At 41.4% G+C, this 20,709-nt stretch overlaps 1 protein-coding gene and 1 long non-coding RNA gene across 2 annotated transcripts in view; one reads left to right on the top strand and one right to left on the bottom strand.

The window, feature by feature from the left end:
* Window positions 1-20,709, bottom strand: part of tecpr2 (tectonin beta-propeller repeat containing 2) — a 92,146-nt gene that overhangs the window by 44,838 nt on the left and 26,599 nt on the right. The window contains exons 8-13 of the mRNA XM_080202539.1: window positions 19,318-19,761; window positions 15,533-16,557; window positions 14,493-14,676; window positions 13,800-13,973; window positions 8,237-8,417; window positions 1,702-1,843 (exon numbers count right to left, since the gene is read on the bottom strand). Coding sequence (XP_080058665.1) covers window positions 1,702-1,843; window positions 8,237-8,417; window positions 13,800-13,973; window positions 14,493-14,676; window positions 15,533-16,557; window positions 19,318-19,761 — 2,150 coding nt within the window. The remainder of the gene's footprint in view (window positions 1-1,701; window positions 1,844-8,236; window positions 8,418-13,799; window positions 13,974-14,492; window positions 14,677-15,532; window positions 16,558-19,317; window positions 19,762-20,709) is intronic.
* The window catches only part of LOC145352546 (uncharacterized), a 59,884-nt gene that overhangs the window by 23,723 nt on the left and 15,452 nt on the right, over window positions 1-20,709 (top strand). The window contains exon 2 of the long non-coding RNA XR_013888551.1: window positions 13,810-13,877. This is a non-coding gene — a long non-coding RNA (uncharacterized LOC145352546). The remainder of the gene's footprint in view (window positions 1-13,809; window positions 13,878-20,709) is intronic.

Genomic DNA, 20,709 nt, shown 5'->3' with positions numbered 1-20,709 from the left:
AACATCACTGCTGTTGGATGTTGTTGGTGTCAGAATCAAATTAACATTGGGAAACGTGAAAACTTTGGGCAGGTGGGCAGGATGGATGAGAGGTTGTATCTTGCCTGTTAGATTGAGACAGATGAAATCTATGCTACATGGATAACTAGATCTTAGTGGACAATTTTCTTTGAAGACAGCACTGTCACTTAGCTGCTGACTGCAAAGTCGCACCACAGAAGCACAAGTTTCTAGGCAAGAAAAGGCCTTTCGTTCATCCAGCCTACCTACTATGCATTCCATCTGTGCAATTTAATACTGACAAGTTCTTACAGTGCAGTTTTAATGAAGAATACATATAATAATGATGGAGATGTGAGAATGGCTTTTTTAAAATAATATTTTTGGGAAATGTGGTGAAGAAAGCTGTGTGTAAATTGTTTAATTAAGCTGTGAAAATGTTAGATATAGCTTGCCTGGAAGAATTGAGGCATGAAAAAAAAGGAGTGAAGGTGTTAATTACATACATCTGTAATGAAACAATGGTCAACTGGTTTTACAAGTAGGCTGTGTTTAGAAATTTGAATTAGGAGATACATGGGAACCGTTTCTGCTACATTTCAAAAGGGAGTAAGGAACTTCCGACAATTTGCAAAAGGTTTCATAAGCAAACAAGGGAAAGATTTTATATTTTATTGGCACCAAAAAGCACAGACAAAATACGAACAAGAAAGATTTTGGAAAAGTTGAGTTCAAATAAGTGCTAAAGACAATGGAATCATCAATGAAAGGGAAATGAGGTATTTAAGATGAGCTGTTGAGTTGATTTGGTGCTGGCTGTGTGGAGAAAAGCCCTAGAAACAGCTCTAGGCCAGGAGGAGGTGTAGTTTGAATCAGCCATCCAGTCAAGCCAGAAAAGTCCTGGCTGCAAAAAGCAGTCCTGTTCTGGAGTCTTGGATTTCCACAGCAGAGTGGTAGTGAGTTTGAGAGATCGTGTGGTATGCCTTTATTACAGGTGTAGCAGCTTTACCCTGAGTAATATGACTGAATTTTTATAGTTAAAAATCTATGAGGGAGTGTGCCTGGAAGATGTTTAGTTGTGGGTCAGACCAAGTAGAGAATCTTTTGGGGGAATATTTTTGTAAGACTAATTTTCACTGTATACTATGATCATGGGTGTTTAAGTTTTCTTTTCCTCTTGTTATTAAACCTTTTACTTTTTAAAACCCTAAAAGTGTTACCAGACCTCTTGCTGCGAGTTTGTTGCTCTAGTTTTCAGAACACAAAAAAGTAAGACAAGTTTCCCTCTGGCATTTAGTTTGCTCAGCAACTGACATCGGCTGTGGTCATAACAAGTTTTACAGTAAATGCAAATCTATCATAACTATGCAAGATCAGCACAGCAATCACTGCATCATTGTGCACTTGCACATTTGCCAACTCTGCAGACAGTATTTTCTAAAATATAACCTGAAACAAAGAGAATGATCAGATTCTCATATTCACCAACATTCAAAACTCCATAAGATTTAATTTTCATGGTTTAGGGTGTCAGCAAAAATTTACAACACCAGTTGCAAATCCCTTACAGGATCACAAAGCTTTCTTGGTGGTTAAAATTATTCCCAATCATTGCCTCAATGACAATACAAATGGCCAACTAAAAAGGCATTTAAAAGTAGTAGTTATTTAACATGTTTACAATGCACAGTAAGTTCTTACCTGCCACCAGTGGTCATCTTCACCTTGAGGTTTCTTTGAAGAGATGCCAGTGCGGAACCAGAGGTTGCCATTTGTGTCTAAAGCCCAGACTGTCTGCTGGTCTCCCAATGCTATGCACACTGACTCTAGCATCTGCCTTTCACTATAAAAGGGAGAATGTTACTTTTTAATTCAATTTTTTTTTGATCAGATAACAGCAGAATTAACGTCAACTTCCAAACTGTATTTGTGAAAGCAAGTACAACAATGAGGCGTGCAAATAATTCCTTGAGAATCAGTGCAAGGGAATGATGCCAGCAGCGGCCCTGAGCAACTGAGCTCTGACAAGGGTCATCCTGACTCAAAATACTGGCTCTACGCTATCTCAGTAAAAAGTCTGACAACATCAGGTTTTAGTCCAACCGATTTATTTGATAGTAAACTCACTAGCTTTTGAGGGGTTTCCCTCTTCTTCAGGTGAATGGAGTGTTCTGGCCTCAGACAGAGCGTATAAAGCACAGTTGACAGAGCATATAAAGCACAGTTCACAGATTACTGATTACAAATCTTTACACCTAACCTGCTGCTCAAGTCCTAAAGTGGCTGACAACGTGTGTGGAAGGAGCACTGATCACAGGTTAAAGAGATGTGTATTGTCTCCAGACAGTACAGTAAGTGAGGTTTTGCAAACCCAGGCAAGTCACGGGGGTTACAGATAGTCCGACATGAACCCAAGATCCCTGTTGAGACCGTCCTCATGTGTGCGGAACTTGGCTATCAGTCTCTGCTCAGCGACTCTGCGCTGTCGTGTGTCGTGAAGGCCGCCTTGGAGAATGCTTACCCGAAGGTCAGAGGCTGAATGCCCGTGACCACTGAATTGTTCGCCAACAGGAAGGGAACAGTCTTGCTTGATGATTGTCGAGCGATGTTCATTCATCCGTTGTCGTAGCGTCTGCATGGTCTTCCCAATGTACCATGCTTCGGGACATCCTTTCTTGCAACGTATCAGGTGGATAATGTTGGCCGAGTTGCAAGAGTATTTACCGTGTACCTGGTGGATGGTATTCTCACGTGTGATGATGGTATCCATGTCGATGATCCGGCATGTCTTGCAGAGGTTGCTGTGGCAAGGTTGTGTGGTATTGTGGTCACTGTTCTCCTGAGGGCTGGGTAGTTTGCTGCGAACAATGGTCTGTTTGAGGTTGCGTGGTTGTCTGAAGGCAAGAAGTGTGGGTGTGTGGGGATGGCCCTGGCGAGATGTTCGTCTTCATCAATGATATGTTGAAGACTCCGGAGAAGATGTTGTAGCTCCTCTGCTCCGGGGAAGTACTGGACGACGAAGGGTACTCTGTCCACTGTGTCCCGTGTTTGTCTTCTGAGGAGATCGGTGCGGTTTTTCGCTGTGGCGCATCGGAACTGTCGATCTATGAGTCGAGCGCCATATCCTGTTCTTATGAAGGCATCTTTCAGCGTCTGGAGGTGTCTGTCACGATCCTCCTCATCTGAGAAAATCCTGTGTATATGGAGAGCTTGTCCATAGGGGATGGCTTCTTTAATATGTTTAGGGTGGAAGCTGGAGAAGTGGAGCATTGTGAGATTGTCTGTGGGCTTGCGGTACAGTGAAGTGCTGAGGTGACCGTCCTTGATGGAGATGCGTGTGTCCAAGAATGCAACTGATTCTGGGGAATAGTCCATGGTGAGTCTGACGTTGGGGTGGAATTTGTTGATATCATCATATAGTTGTTTCAGTGATTGTTCACCATGAGGCCAAAGGAAGAAAATGTCATCGATGTATCTAGTGTATAGCATCGGTTGAAGATTCTGTGCAGTGAAGAAGTCTTGTTCGAACCTGTGCATGAAGATGTTGGCATATTGAGGTGCAAATTTGGTCCCCATGGCAGTTCCGTGTGTCTGGATGAAAAACTGGCTGTTGAAGGTGAAGACACTGTGGTCCAGGATAAAGCAGATGAGTTGTAAAATTGCATCTGGAAACTGGCAGTTGTCAGCATTGAGTACGGAGGCATCATCCAGACACACGGAACAGCCATGAGGATCAAATTTGCACCTCAATATGCCAACATCTTCATGAACAGGTTCGAACAAGACTTCTTCACTGCACAGAATCTTCAACCGATGCTATACACTAGATACATCGATGACATTTTCCTCCTTTGGCCTCATGGTGAACAATCACTGAAACAACTATATGATGATATCAACAAATTCCACCCCACCATCAGACTCACCATGGACTATTCCCCAGAATCAGTTGCATTCTTGGACACACGCATCTCCATCAAGGACGGTCACCTCAGCACTTCGCTGTACCGCAAGCCCACAGACAATCTCACAATGCTCCACTTCTCCAGCTTCCACCCTACACATGTTAAAGAAGCCATCCCCTATGGACAAGCCCTCCGTATACACAGGATTTGCTCAGACGAGGAGGATCGTGACAGACACCTCCAGACGCTGAAAGATGCCCTCATAAGAACAGGATATGGCGCTCGACTCAGATCGACCGTTCCGATGCGCCATAGCGAAAAACCGCACCGATCTCCTCAGAAGACAAACATGGGACACAGTGGACAGAGTACCCTTCGTCGTCCAGTACTTCCCTGGAGCAGAGAAGCTACGACATCTTCTCCAGAGTCTTCAACATATCATTGATGAAGACGAACATCTCGCCAGGGCCATCCCCACACCCCCACTTCTTGCCTTCAGACAACCACGCAACCTCAAACAGACCACTGTTCGCAGCAAACTACCCAGCCCTCAGGAGAACAGTGACCACAATACCACACAACCTTGCCACAGCAACCTCTGCAAGACATGCCGGATCATCGACATGGATACCATCATCACACGTGAGAATACCATCCACCAGGTACACGGTAAATACTCTTGCAACTCGGCCAACGTTATCCACCTGATACGTTGCAAGAAAGGATGTCCCGAAGCATGGTACATTGGGAAGACCAGGCAGACGCTACGACAACGGATGAACGAACATCGCTCGACAATCACCAAGCAAGACTGTTCCCTTCCTGTTGGCGAACATTTCAGTGGTCACGGGCATTCAGCCTCTGACCTTCGGTAAGCGAGGGGGATTGAATATAAAAGTAGGGAGGTCTTGCTGCAGCTGTATAGGGCATTGGTGAGGCCGCAGCTGGAGTACTGTGCGCAGTTTTGGGCGCCGCACCTGCGCAAGGATATTTTGGCCCTGGAGGGAGTGCAGAGGAGGTTTACTAGGCTGATACCTGAGTTGAGGGGATTGAGCTATGAGGAGAGGCTGAATAAACTAGGCTTGTACTCGTTAGAGTTTAGAAGAATGAGGGGAGATCTCATTGAGACGTATAAGATGATGAATGGGATGGATAGGATAGAGGTGGAGAGACTCTTCCCGCTCAAAAAAGACAGTAGGACTAGGGGGCACAGCCTCAAGATAAAGGGGAGGCGGTTTAGAACGGAGTTGAGGAGGAACTTCTTCACTCAAAGGGTGGTGAATCTCTGGAATTCTCTGCCCGTTGAAGTGGTGGAGGCTGCCTCGCTAAATATTTTTAAGAAGCGGGTTGATGGGTTCTTGATAAGAGAGGGGATTAAGGGTTATGGGGAGAGGGCGGGAAAGTGGAACTGAGCCACGACAGATCAGCCATGATCTTATTGAATGGCGGGGCAGGCTCGAAGGGCTAGATGGCCTACTCCTGCTCCTATTTCTTATGTTCTTAAGGCGGCCTTCACGACACACGACAGCGCAGAGTCGCTGAGCAGAGACTGATAGCCAAGTTCCGCATACATGAGGACGGTCTCAACAGGGATCTTGGGTTCATGTCGGACTATCTGTAACCCCCGTGACTTGCCTGGGTTTGCAAAACCTCACTTACTGTACTGTCTGGAGACAATACACATCTCTTTAACCTGTGATCAGTGCTCCTTCCACTCACACATTGTCAGCCACTTTAGGACTTGAACAGCAGGTTAGGTGTAAAGATTCGCATTCTAATCAGTAATCTGTAAACTGTCTGTGCTATATATATGCTCTGTCTGAGGCCAGAACTCTCCATTCACCTGAAGAAGAGGGAAACCCCTCAAAAGCTAGTGAGTTTACTATCAATCGGTTGGACTAAAACCTGGTGTTGTCAGACTTTTTACTGTGTTTACCCCAGTCCAATGCCGGCATATCCACATCATGTCTACGCTATCTCCACAGGTGCTGTCAGACCTGCCGAGTTTCTCCAGCATGTTCTGTTTGTGTGTGTAAATGCTAACAACAGTTTATTTTAAATGCAAATTACTCACTGCTATGTACACATTTAAGATTCCTCCTATTGTGATGAATCAGTTCTTTCAGGGTGACTTGTTATTTTGCTGGAAGCAGTAAATAAAGAAACCTTCTGTCATGGTTTACATTATGCTTATTTGCTAAACTAATCAGACGATAGAAATCTTTAGGACGACTTGACAGAAAAAGCATCTTACTTTCATCTCTCTAAAATCTCAAAGTGCTACAGCATACAGTGAAGCACTTTTCGGGACAATGCAACAATTTTATGCCCAGCAAGAGCTAACAGCAATGTACTAATGATGCATTAATCAGTTTTTGATGGTGGCCTCCGTGGGAAGAATGTAGGTCAGGACACTGGGAGAATTGTCCTTTTGAGCAGTGGCCTGGAATCTTTAGCACGCTCTTAGAATTTACGGCACAGAGATAGGCCCTTCGGCCCAAGCTGGTCCATGCATAAACCATTGAACCAGAGTATCAGAAGTATAATAAAGGTTTGGTTCAAATTAAATTACATTTTCAAATATTAATCCATGATAACTAAAGCCAGTATCTTTCACATCCTACCCATTTTTATGGGAAAATGCAATTTGAAGCAAATGGTCATGTAATGCTAGGATGCTGGTAATCATTTAATAGAAAAAATGGAGTGCAGGCCATCATTGTGGCACAGTGGTTAGCACTGCTGCCTCACAGCGCCAGGATCCCGGGTTCAATTCCAGCCTTGGATCATTGTCTGTATGTAGTTTGTACATTCTCCTTGTGTCTGCATGGGTTTCCTCCAATTGCTCCGGTTTCCTCCCACAGTCCAAAGATGTATGTCAGGTTAATTGGACATGCTATATTGCCCCTTGATGTTGGGGGATTAGCAGGGTCAATACATGGGGTTACGGGAGATAGGGCCTGGGTGGGATTGTTGTTGGCACAGGCTTGATGGGCCGAATGGCCTCCTTCTGGACTGTAGGGATTCTATGATTTCAATGATTAGAGCTTTTTGAGGAAAAGGGGAAGTTTCACAAGGTATTTAAAATTTAGTGAAATTCCGATGGCTGGATTTTGTAGTCAAGCGTCAAAGGGAAGATGCTCGCCATTGATCTTGAAAAAGTTGTCCACAAATACCTCTCAGGCCCAGAGGGGAGATTTTCTCATCTCTGCCAACAGTTCCAATTTGGAACCAGTTATAGGGGATGTGAGGCATCCATAACAGGGTGACAGACTGATCTGCCAATCACAGTGAAGAATTCCCACATACATCGCGGTAAAATACAGAGAATTGAATCATATTGAAATAATTGCACTAAATAAAGATAGAGACAAATACATAAAACATTGGAAATGAAAATTTTAAACAGAAGATTACTTCATTTAAAATCTGCAATTTTTCAATACTTTTTAAGGAAATGGAAACTTTATATTTATAAAATTAATTTTTCAGTACCAGAGAGGTTGTGGAGCAATCACCATGCTGAGTACAGAGTTACACCTGATCGAGCAATTCTTAACATTTTTATTAGTTTTCACAGTGAGATGTAAATAGTTTAAATTCATGACGAATCAGTGACTTCTCACGCAGCATAAAGTTATGGTCCCTGTGCGCAAGCCAAAAATTTTCATAGGTGCCTACGCCAGCCCGCCCCTGGCCTGGTCATAATTTAATGGATGGCACAACAAAGCCTTAGGCACCCTACCTGGCCTCATGTCAGGTCCTTAAGTGGCCAATTAATGACCATTTCCTAACCGGCAATGGATAGGGAGCCTGGCAGTTAAGCCTGCTCGAACCTCAGGCGGAAAATGGAGTTGCTTACTTCACAGGCCCCCTTTTCCAATCTGTTCTCCAGGTCTGACCCCTACTAGAGTATCCCCCTTCTCCTTTCTGTGTTTAACTGTACGTGTGTGGATGCCAGAAGTTGGTGGGTTTTATAGTAATGACAAGATTTTCAGCATTGCAGCTGCAAATACTGAACCATTAAGTTTATGTAGGTCATCTAAAAGAGAGCTTATTAGCTCTAAATGCCGATAATTAGTGTTGCACAACATTTCTGACATTCCAAACGGTTACTGACTGAAGTTTAAAAAGTCGTTGTTCAAATAACAACTTGCTGCATATATCATGGCATGTTTTCAAATGATTATTGCTTGGGTGTGGAACAAAATCTTGGTTTGAAAATTCGAGTCATGAAGATAAATCAAAATATGTTTAAAGTAAAAGTTTTCAGAACCTTTTCAAAAGAAAGTGATCTGAACAACACTTCATACAACAAAAAATCTGCCTACCTTACAATATCAGACATCCAAAGTTCTCCCTCAGGACAAAAGCTACTTATGCCATTTCTGAAGAGAATTGTACGCTGCTCTGTCAGTGCCCATACCACATTATTCCTGGAAGTAATCTGCACTAATGGATAAGGGCATTCCACCTTCACTGCTCTTGCACAAGGTCGATCTGCACTAAGGCCTAAAGATACGGGAATACAAATATATTAAATATACTATGGTAGAAATGGTACACATTATAAAACATTACCTATTATTTTGTGCTTTTTGCATCAGATCATTGTTGTGTAAACAAAACATTCGTAAAAGGAAAATAATGTAAACTTCCAGTTACAACCAAAAGGACAGTGACCTAAAGAAAAGCAAGAGAGAAAACAGAGGGAAGAAAAAGAGAGAAAAAGGATAAGAGGAAGAAAATCACTAAGGACATTTGATGAAGTTACATCTATACCCTATATCAGAGCTAACTGAAGACATCATTTTTGAATTGTAGCCTGTAATACATAAGCAAATATAAATACACAAATTATTTCTCAAGTTGTTCTAAAGAGTATTGTATCTAGTACAAGTGCAAGAGTTACAACACATCTTTAATATATTACTTTGGTGAATTTTGTGCTCAACATAAAGAAGATGAGTATTATAAAATGGGACATTTTCACACTAGCCAATTCAGCTGCTTCGGCTTGCAACATAAGGTGAGAAATAGAGATATTCACCCATGATTGTAGTAGATTCAAAGCCATTCACTACTCCTCACTAGCCTGTGTTCATATTCAACAAGACCTCAACAATATTCAGGCTTGGACTGATAAATGACGTACCATTTGCACCACACAAATGCTAGGCAATGATCGTCTCGAACCACCCCTTTGACATTCAATGGCATTACCATCGCTGAAACACGCACCATCATCCTTGGAGTTACCACTGAGCAGAAACTCAACTGGACTCATCAATATAAATACAGCGGCTACAAGGTAGGGTAGAGACTGGGAATTTTACAGCGTGTAACTTCCATTCCCACTCTCCAAAGCCTATTCACTACCTACAAGGCACATGTCAGGATTGTGATGGAATACTCTGCATTGGACCACGAGTGCAGCTTCAACATTTTCCTTTGAGATTCAATGGCATTACCATTGCTGAAATCCCCCCATTATTATTCTCAGAGTTACCATCAACCAGAAACTGAACTGGATGTATCAATATAAACAAAGTGATAAAAGAGGTCAGAAGCTAGGAATTCTGAAGTAACTCACCTCCCAATTTCCCAAAACCTGCCAAGCATTTACAAAGCGTAAGGTGTGTGATGTAACACTCCACTTGCTTGAATGACAGTAATTCCATTCACATTCAAGAAAATCAACACCACCCATGACAAAGAAGTCTGTGTGATCAGCACCTCATCCACCATCTTAAACATTCCCTCCCTTCACCACCAACGTATAGTGGCAGTGGTGTGTTGTATCTACAAGATGCACTGCAGCAATGTCCTAAGGCTTCTTAGATAGCACCTGCTGAATCCCTGACTTCTACAACTAGAACAATAAAGCCAGCAGACACAAGGAACGCCATCACCTGTGAGCTGTACACCATCCTGATTTGACATAATATATCCTTTCACCATCACGAAGCTAAAATCAAATGACTTTGGTTTACTTTTTATTCCAAGTGTTTTTGTTTATTCCCTCCTACATTTATTCATAGAATCATAGAACCCTACAGTGCAGAAAGAGGCCCTTCAGCCCATCAAGTCTGCACCAAACACAATCCCACCCAGGCCCTACCCCCCTACATTATACCCACTAATCCCTCTAACCTACACATCCCTGGACACTAAGGGGCAATTTCTTAGCATGGCCAATCAACCTAACCCGCACATCGTTGGACTGTGGGAGGAAACCGGAGCACCTGGAGGAAACCCACGCAGGCACAAGGAGAACGTGCAAACTCCACACAGACACTGACCTGAGCCAGGAATCGAACCCAGGACCCTGGAGCTGTGAAGTAGCAGTGCTAACCACTGTGCTACCGTGCCGCCCTTGTGTTTTGGAACATTAAAAGCTTTATTAAACACTAATGGAAATTATATGGTCATCTTTGTAATGAAGGATAGACTGTACTATCCATCAACTACACATGATTCGTGGGAAGGAAGATGACCGGCACAAAAGTGAAAATGATTGAGAACTCTCAACCAGAAAGTGCTAGAAAACTTTTAGCCTGCAATGTGAGTGGACTTGTTAAATAATTAAATATCTGTCAGGGATGGAGGGAGAATTGGCATTGCTTTGGGACATTTGGGTGACAGCAGTTAGTAGCACTCTTGCCTCTGAAACACAAGGCTTTTAGTTCATGTCCAACTCCAGGACTTGAGCACAAAAATCAAGGCTGACACTTCTGTGTTGTACTGAGGGAGTGTTGCACTGTTAGAGGTGCTATCTTTTGGAAGGGACATTAAAGCAAGGTTCCATCTGCTTGCTCAGGTGGATGTAAAAGATCCCACAGCATTATTTTGAAGAGCAGACACTCTATGACCTCAACTTCCAAGCTACCTTCGCCAATCTGGTTCATCGAATCTACATGTAGGTTAATGTTATCCAAAATTATTGTGCTACCTTTCTTACATGCCACATTTATTTATATGTTCTGACCTACTGTGCAACTGCTTTTAGAGGGCCTACAAATGACCTCGTATCTTTCTCATTTCTTATCTCTACCCAAAACTGATTCTGCATCTTGCTCATTTGAGCCAAGATCATCTTTCACTACTGTACTAAAGATCTTCTTAATTAACAGAGATAGCTCACCACCTTTTTCCCAACTTCCTATCTTTTTAAAATAACAATCTTCAGTATTAAGGTCCAAGCCATGGTCACCCTGCAACCATGTTGCTGTGATGACGATCAGATAATGCATGTTTCTATCATTGCTAACAATTCATCCATTTTCATAAGAATGCTGCTCACGTTCAGATACAGCCTTTAACCCTTCTTTGACTACTTTTGCAATCTCTGGCCTTATCTCCCTTCTTGCCACATCCTGGTTATTTTTACCCAAATTGCTACCCTGCTCTAGCACCTCGTTGTTACCTTTTGGTTTATTACATCTTCACTCACACGAACCTATCCCCCACTGTTTGGTTCAAAGCTCTCTCCACTGCCCTAGTTATACAACTAGCCAGAACACCAAGCCCAGTGTGGTTCCAGTGAATGCCATCCCAATTGAACAACTCTCATTTTTGCCAGCACTGGTGCCTCATGAATCAAAAAAAACGTTTGTTCCCATATACTCTATCTTATCACATGGTTTTATAAGTACCTCTATTAAACAGTTCCAATTTTTGAAGTCTTCCTATGTATTTCTAACCCCTCAAACCAGAAAGCCTTTGTAGTACTCTGGCTATTGCCTCAGCATTCTTCCTCTGATGTGGAACTCAAAACTGCATAAAATATTCTAACTACAGGTATTTGAAGATTTTATGAAGATTCACCATTACATATCATGACTTTTATTTCCTATATCTCTTGCAGCATTCCTACTCGAATCTTTTGCCTCACTGCTAAACATGATAGTCCATGGGGAGAATTTTCCTTGCAACCTGCCATGTTTAGCAGCAACAGTGTTGACTTGCCATTGGCTGGTGACGGGATCTTCTGCTCTCGCTTTGCCTACGGGACTTCCTGTTGAATTCTCCCCTCAGTGCCGTGAAACCCATAGTGGGGGTGTGCTGGCGGTGAGACCGGAAGATTCTGCCAGCACAAATAGTTGGAAAATTCCAGCACACAATATTCCCAGTTACTTTTCCCTTCGAAAATATAATATTTCAATCTATTCTGTATCTTAGTACCACCAGCTGCCAACATAGCTTCTTGTTCTAGTAACATGTAAGTTGACACCACGATCAACATGTTCTATTTAACCAGTTTTAAATAGTAACATGATGACGCTAGTAGCTTTTATCTTAAATATTTTTGGATGGGCACGTCAAATTACAGCTATCCATGAAGTTCACGGGACTGTATTGGCATAATACACACTGCCATTCACTAAAACAAGGCCATAAAACATAGACAGTAAAATCTGAAGAGTTGAAATCTCATTGGTAAAAAAGGATTTGGAGGAAGTAGCAATTGGTGGAGTAGATTCAACTTACGCACACTTTGTGATTTTCTACAGATCAATTGGAAATGTGCACAAAATTCAATTGGAGAAAAGGAACAGGAAGAGTTAAAGTGATTATGAGAAGTGAAGTGAGTAACTATAATGCTGAATTAGTTGTAGTCAGCCAGTATTATGAACATAATAATTTTCCTCATTGCCATTGAGCTGGGAAAAGGAGGATTCCTGACAAGATTAGTGCCCAATGGTGCCTGTATGTGGCCATTAGGTGATGCATTCGATAGGCTGCTGATACTCATCCAAATTCATTTTGGGATTCCATGGAAGTGGTGACTTGGTATTGGTCAAGATTTGCCCCTATCAAAAGTATATCCTAAAACAAAGGTATGGTGATAGGGAAAATAAACTATAGGAAGTTTAGAAGTAATGATTATTTTCCCCTAACTAGTACTTAGTTCTAACTCACTTCAGGATATTTTGAACTTTTCTAATTTAAAGAAAGTATTTTTCCCAAACAATTCTTCCAATATGAGGCAAATAATTTCTCTTTTTTCATAGAATCCCTACAGTGCCAAAGGAGGCCATTTGGCCTATCGAGTCTGAACCGATCACAATCCCATCCAGGCCTTATCCCTTTACCCCAAGTATTTAACTTGCAAGTCCCCCGACACTAAACAGCAATTTAACACGGCTAATCAACCAAACTTGCACAGCTTTGGAGTGAGAAGGAAGTTGGAGAGCCCACAGGAAACCTACGCAGATACTGGGAGAACATGCAAACTCTACACAGACAGTCACCTGAGGCAAGAATTGAACCCAGGCCCGTGGCACTGTAAGGCAGCAATGTTAACCAATGTGCCACCCTATGCCCTGCAGTATTTCCTACTAGTGGGAAAAGATGGCTCTGATCTAGGTGGGTAAGCTCAAGCTTTCCCTACAATTTTGGTCTAGACTGAAATCACTACAGGAAACACAGTTACTAGACAAAAATATTATGTATATCGGACTTCCATAGTATCATTTGGCATATTCACCCATTATCCTTGTCCTGACTCTTTGAAAGAGTTATCCAATTTGTCCCAATCCTCTGCACTCTTATCATGCTGTAACCCAGTAAGGTTACTTCTTTAAATTGTAAGTCCCATTTCTTTCTCACAACCATAATCTTTTTAATTTTCCTACCGTATAGCAGTAACTCCGCTTCAAATGCATGTTAATAGGATGTCTCAATAGTCCTTACAGCCAGAGTTTTTACAGAAATGCACTATACAAATTCAAGTCTTACTTTCTTTGCTGCCAATCTGTGCAATTAAACAGTTCAGCAACTATGGAAAAATGTGGAATTAATTGAAAATACAACTATTAATTGACACCTACTTCTAGAAACATTTTCTGCTGCAACCATAGTGTTGCAATAATAAACATCTCCTTGAAATACCTGTTTGCAGATAGAGTTCGCCGTTGGTTTGGATGATCCACGCAGAGTCATCACTTAAAGCAACGTATGCAGCATTTGGTAAGGCTTCATACCAATGTCTCTTCCCCTTCATCGTTACTTTACCACAAGCAAAAGCTTTGCTTGATTTTTGTTCAATCTTCCATAACAGCGCACCTGTGTTTTACAAAGTTAATATAATTCCCAAAGTTGTCCAAAATTAAAACAGAACAGGTTTTACAAGTTCTAGTTTAAAGAATTTATGTTTTGCAAATAAGACACAGGAGTAATATATACAGAAACTGTGTTCATTGTGCAATTATTGTGTTAACTCTCCTCATAAGCCGTAGCACAGATTTTACTATTTGTGTGTTTATAACATACATTCCATCAGAAATTTACAGGAAAACTGAACAAAGATTGTTGTTTACTTAATGCTTGGAAATCCAGCTGTATAATTACTATGGTAATGCAGAGCATGTCAAAACAAGACCACTGTACTTCGCAGGTCTGACAGCATCTATGGAAAGAGAATGGAGTTAAGGCTTGAGTCACGAGTCATCCAGACTCAAGATGTTAGCTTTGCTCTCTTGCCATAGATGCTGTCAGATCTGCTGAGATTTTCCAGCAGCTTCTGGTTCATTTCAGATTCCAGCACCTGTAGTAATTTGCTTTGGCCACTGTATCATTACTGACCTGATGGAGATACTGCCACCTGCTGAACGCCATCTTCAAACTTCTGCCACCGCAAACTTGTACCATGAAAAGGGGTACAGTACAGCACACCCTTGTAATCTAGACACCAGACGTGCTTCTCAGAAACTACTAGGCTGAGGATACTATGCCCAGGGCCAGTGTAACCCATCCAGCTCTCAGCAAACTATCAACACAAGATAATAAGAAACAAGTCAATGAATTTGCATTGATTTTGTTTTCCTCTTTAAGGTCCATTAGCTAAATCCTCATTTCCAAAACGTGTGTCAAATGCAATAACAAGATTTTTACAATCTGTGTTGAAGTTAGTGATGGATTCACAGAATTCTGACAAAAATATCTCAAAACTTTTGTTACTGACATCAGAGTTCTCTGCACTGCTCATCTGCCAGTGCCTTTCAGAAAATGTTAAAGAACAAATGATCATATTAACTGAGCAACAAAATATATAAGCAAAGGCATGGTGGCACAGTTGCTGGCATTGCTGCTTCACAGCGCCAGGGAGCCAGGTTTGATTCCCGGCTTGGGTCACTGACTGTACGGAGCCTGCACATTCTCCCCATGTCTTTGTGGGTTTCCTCCGGGTGCTCCAATTTTCTCCCACAGTCCGAAAGACATGATAGTTAGATGCATTGGCCATGCTAAATTCTCCCTCAGTGTATCCAAACAGGTGCCAGGATGTGGCGACTAGGGGATTTTCACAATAACTTCATTGCAGTGTTAGTGTAAGCCTACATGTGACAATAAATAAGTAAACTTTAACTTTAAGCTCATAAATTCTAAGCTTGATGTGGACATGCTGACATTGGACTGGGACAGGCACAGAAAGAAGTCACACAACACCAAGTTAATGTTCAATAGGTTTATTTGCTATCATGAGCTTTTGGAGTGATAGCAAATTACCTGGTCATCACCTTCATCACCTGATGAAGGAGCAGTGCTCCAAAAGCTTTTGATATCAAATAAATCTGCTAAATTTAAGCTTGGACACTAGCTTGAAAAATACTTAATTTTTGCTTCACCTGATCTGATTTTAAAAGTTCCACTTCATCTGAAGCAGAATTATTCAGTTCTTGAAACACTGAACCAAGTGATTTTTCAGCGTTGCAACTGAGGGAGAGTTCGGTTATGTTGGTTTCAGATGATGAATGGGGTCCTCCATGAGCATAAATATCTTCATCATCACTGGACGACGAAAGTTGTGCTTGGACATTCTTTTTTTCTGTGGTATCGTCATCAACAGGGCAAACAGTTTCAGAAGTTTGTGGACCTTCAGTCGAATCTAATAAATGTGGTTCACTGTATGAAAAATACAGTTGCGAAAAAGCTTTGTTTTTTTGTTTGGTCTGATCTTTGTCCGGTGAAAGAATTCTCATCAGCAGGGCATGTCGTTCATCGAGGAAAGATTCCGAGCTTTCACTTAAAGATTCTTGCAAATTTAGCCCACTAGTCAACCCATTACATTCTGGATCCTGAGATCTTAATTCACATGGCTCATTGATGCAAGCTGCATTAAACATTGTACCATTTAAATTATCTTGCAGTTCAATTACTGACTCAGAGCAATTTAACACAGAAACCTCGCCTCTGCAATCTTCATTTTCATTGCAGGAACCGCCTAAGATTTCCAATTTGACAGAAGATTCAGTGTCTAAACATTCTGTAAAGCACAAATTAGAGGAAAAGGTCTTTTCATTCACCACATTTGTAATCTTCAAAGATTCTGGTGAACAATCTGAAGGTAGACGATCATCACGTAACGACGATACAGATTCAGGACATTTTTTGGAGTCAAAAAGACTGGAACTATTCTCTTCTTGTGAAAGAATATTCAACTCTGTACTAATCTGGCTCTCTTGTTCAGGAGAATCGGTGGTCAAGTGGTCCAGGCTGCTGCTCAACAAACTCATCTGATCAGACAAGTCACATGGTGTGGTTATGGAGCCATCATTAGCAAAGTCACTCAGAAGTGCTGGCTCTGAACTCTGGGAGCTAGTGGAACAGTCAATTTCATATTTTACCAGACTGCCTTCTGATGCAGAACTTGCTGTACAACAGAGATAACATACAATTATTGAAAATACAAGACATTTTGATGGGAGGGCGAAAAACAGAAGGGGTGAGAAACAGGAAATCAGATCAACACAATGTAATAACACATTTAGCTACTACGATTGTGGTTTGGTATAACCAAGTATTAATTAAGAGAGGTTGTCATTGAAATGCTCTATGGTGGTTTGTGCATTTAAAGTAGATGCCCCCACATTTACATTATTGAAATTGCTGCCAAAGCTTTTTATTTTGCACTAACAGGACAAATTCTCAAGAGTACCAATTGTAAAAGGAACAGTGAAAGAGAAGAGCGTGTTGTTTGGTTGGCAAGTGGACTTGATTGGTAAGGTGTTGCCATGGAGAATGCACTTGGTAACAGTTAACTGCCAAGTTTTTCTTTAAATTCAAACTATGCAGGTTCACTCCAATTGGTCAAAGCATTGCCGTGGGAAATGAACCAAGGAATGGCTGTCCCCCAAGCTTTTGTTTAATTATAAAAGGCTCAGTACCTGAGTATATTCCTTCTGTATGCAATGGACAAGGCCCTACATGTGAACACATGTAGTTTATAACACATGCAAGTCAGCCAACTGCAACCCTGGCTGATAATTTTAAATTAGCTGGCTGCGTAATTCTTAGCACAATCAGGATTGTTTGGCAATTGCTGTCCAATCACAGGCTTACATCTAATGTTGGACACTTGTTTTGTGTTTTGTAAGTACAGGCATGTTGGGTACAGTTGGCAACTTACCAGTTGTGAACAGTTGAAGGGATATGCTGTTTGATACAATCTGCCTCTACCAGTCTTTGGGACATGTGGCCCACATAGCTGGTGTCATATTGGCACTGAACTTCATGTACCACATTACTCATTTGTGCGATAGGCATGATGCCTTTTTGACTTGATGGCAGCAACCTGGTAGTGGAGGATATCATTCACGTTGGTACTACACAATAGCAGTGTGAAATAGATAGCTTCATCTGGTGCTCAAATCTTTGATTTCTTATCCTTTCAGTGCACTCTTTTCAGGATGGAAAGTGAATTTGCACAATATACAGTGAGTAGTTGTCTGATCACGGGAGCCATTATGCCACAGGATGGCTTTGATATGCCCTACTTCAGTGTCAAGTTTGCACAGTGAGCAAATGGCTCAGGCCCTATTTATGAGGTTGCTAACAAAGATCAATCTCTCAGTGCGTGGAATTGTAGGAAACCCAGCACATATAATGACCAGTGAAGGCAGGTTTGCTCTAGACACTAGTAGAGAATGCATTGGCAGATTTCTCAACTAGCATATGTAAAAAGGAAGCTCATTCAACTGTTCCATTTCAAAGGAGGCCATTAAGGTGTGTAAGGAAGTTCTTACATTCAAAGTCTAAAATAGCCAATGTATCATCTTTGTTTCGGGAACTTGCAAGTGCAGGAGGTTCAGTGTCATTCCATCGAAGACGGATTTCTTGTGAAAACTGCCAAAGACGTTCATGAGAGCACAGCTTCAAGGGAATACAATGGCAACACCATAAATTGAGGCATCTTTGATGTTAAAACGGAACTCAAATGCATGAGTTGCTGAGTTCAAAAGTTCAATAAATATCGATTCAAAAAATGGTGACACATTTAGAAAGCTGTGATATAGCGACTTAGTGCAAATATCCATGGCTTCCTAAAGTGGTACACTGGTTAATAGGCTAGCATGTCAAATGAGCAAACGGATGCAGCATTGCCATTGATATGAGTGTCCTCTATGGTCTTTGCAAAGTTGAAGGAATCCTTTACCGTGTATGTGGAAAACTTATTCATCCTGCGGGATAACGGCTACACTGATCATACATTGCTCACTGTATATCATGCACACATCAAATGACCCAATGCCACTGGTCCTGAAAAGCACCCCATCTACCTCAAAGTTACCCAGGAAGGGCAAAGTGCCTCACAAAATTTCAGTAACAGGTGAAATTGGCTGTTTCACACTGTTACTGTGCAGTAGTAACATGTGATATTCTTCATTAACAGGATGTTGCTGTCAAACCAAAAATACATCACACAAATGAGTAACATAGTATATATATTTCAGCGTGATACCAGATTTATGTGCCTGATACTCCAATAATTGGGGGTTGTATCATATAGTGGCAGCATATTCTAATGGCTGTTTGCAATAGGTAAATTACGGACAGTACTCAACCAGCCTACGCTGGCAAAATCCAAAACATAGCGTCCAGCATTATGACATTCCCCAATTGGGCAGCACTTGCTAAACAATCCTGACTGTGCTAAGAATTACACTGAAAACCATTTTAAGATCATCAGTCAGGTTCGCAATGTCTTTCACGTATGTGTGCTGCAAGCTACGTATATTCACACAGAAGGAGCATGTCCACAGACTGCACCTTTTCAACCCAAAAGCTTGGGGGAACAGCTTTTGATTCATTCCTCATTGCGATACCTCAGAGTCAAGCTATCTGGTTTGAATTTAAAGCACAGCTTGGCAGTTAACTTTTCCCTGGTGCATTCTCCATGGCAACTCATCTACCAGAGTCCACTTGCCAACCAATCAGCACTCTCTTCTCATGCAAACTAAATTGCTGTTCCCTTTAAATTGATGTTCTTGCGAATCTTGCCTATTAAATCCAAGACAAAAAGAATTTGAAAGCATGTTTTTTTACTCAGCAAAAGTCCAATTCTGTACTACCAAATGATTATTGAAATTGATAAGATCAAGGCTAATAAAGCAAATGGTTACATGTAAAATACCTTGCTTCCGTTTTTTCTTCTTTTTTACAGGAACAACAATGAGCTGTTGGTTAAATTCTTCCATATTTATTGTTCTGAACCTTTCTGAGGAATCTGGTATCTTTGTTAATGCCACGGATGAGGAAGGTGCTCCCACCTGCTGTTCTGGAGTTGTTACATGGCTAAAAACACTAGTACCACTGTTTATAGAACTGCTTCTGCTCCTTGGTTCGCTTTCAGAATATCTTCTTTCTCTCGTCTCATCCCACATGCATCTTTCAGCACTGTTTCTTGCATTCAAACTTTGCTCAGGATCTGAAGACCTTGGATGGTGCACTTCAACATTACCGGTTCCTGAAGATCTGTGTTCACCTTGCGCTTCTTTTGAGTCTGTTGGGATTACTGTTTCTTGAACTGGTTCACTGGAACTTGTCGTCAGCGCAGAATTTACTTGTGAATGTACACCTGAAAATGCAATTGTATCTGCATTCAATTTACAGATTTAGAAATTGCTTTGGAAAAGGAAAAAAAAAAATCACAACTCAGGAGTCTCCATAAGTAGTATTTTAAATAATGGTTTCACCGCTCTTCTCCCTGAAGGTATGGATTCTTCACTGGACATAGCTTAATCTTAAAAAAAAACTAAAGACAATAGTCTGTCATTGTCGATGTCCATTTGAAGTTTAAGTTTAAAAATAAAATCTTGCACTTGTAAATCTTATATAAATGAACTTGATGAATATGCAAGTTAACCTGGGAAAAATATAAGTTGCCAAAACATGGACTCAGGTTCAAGACCATAGAACAGAAGATCATTCAGCCCCTGGAGCTTTGATCTGCCCTCCTGCTAATCTGTAATTGAAATCCACGCACCCACCTTTGCCCTCAATACCCTTGGATTATAAAAATCTAAATTGCAGCTTTAAAATTATAACTGACAAACATCAGTGTCCTTTCCAAACTGTTTCCACCCTTGTGTTTGGATATGTTTCCTAACTTCAGTCCTGAAAAGAGGCTCCAATTTTTAGGCTATACTCCTAGGCCTAGATTTCCCGACTAGCAGAAACCAGGTTTTTCATGCCTGTGCCTTTTATAAAGAGAAGAGTCCTGGAGAAACTCAAGAGTTTTAGAAAGAAATGAGATGAATGGCTGAGAGCTGGTTCACACCATGAGTCACTTCTTCTCTCACCCTCTCCTGTGGTGCTAAGTTTAAGCAAAAGAAATGGCTCTGGGCCATGGAATCAATAATCACCAACGTCACCTTCCTGAAATCAGAGGCATCATTATTGTTTGGAGGATTACATGCACTGGTTTTAGACCTTTACATTTGCTTGGTTAGCAAGTTAAATTCAGTATCAAATTGTTAACCTACAATTGGAAAGAACGGTCATCAGAAAGAAGAGGGTCAAGCAA

Source organism: Carcharhinus amblyrhynchos, chromosome 14 (assembly GCF_965287045.1).
Source record: "Carcharhinus amblyrhynchos chromosome 14, sCarAmb.v2.hapA, whole genome shotgun sequence".
NCBI lineage: Eukaryota > Metazoa > Chordata > Chondrichthyes > Carcharhiniformes > Carcharhinidae > Carcharhinus > Carcharhinus amblyrhynchos.
Note: the sequence above shows the minus strand (reverse complement) of the source record. Positions and strands in the feature narration are given on the sequence as shown.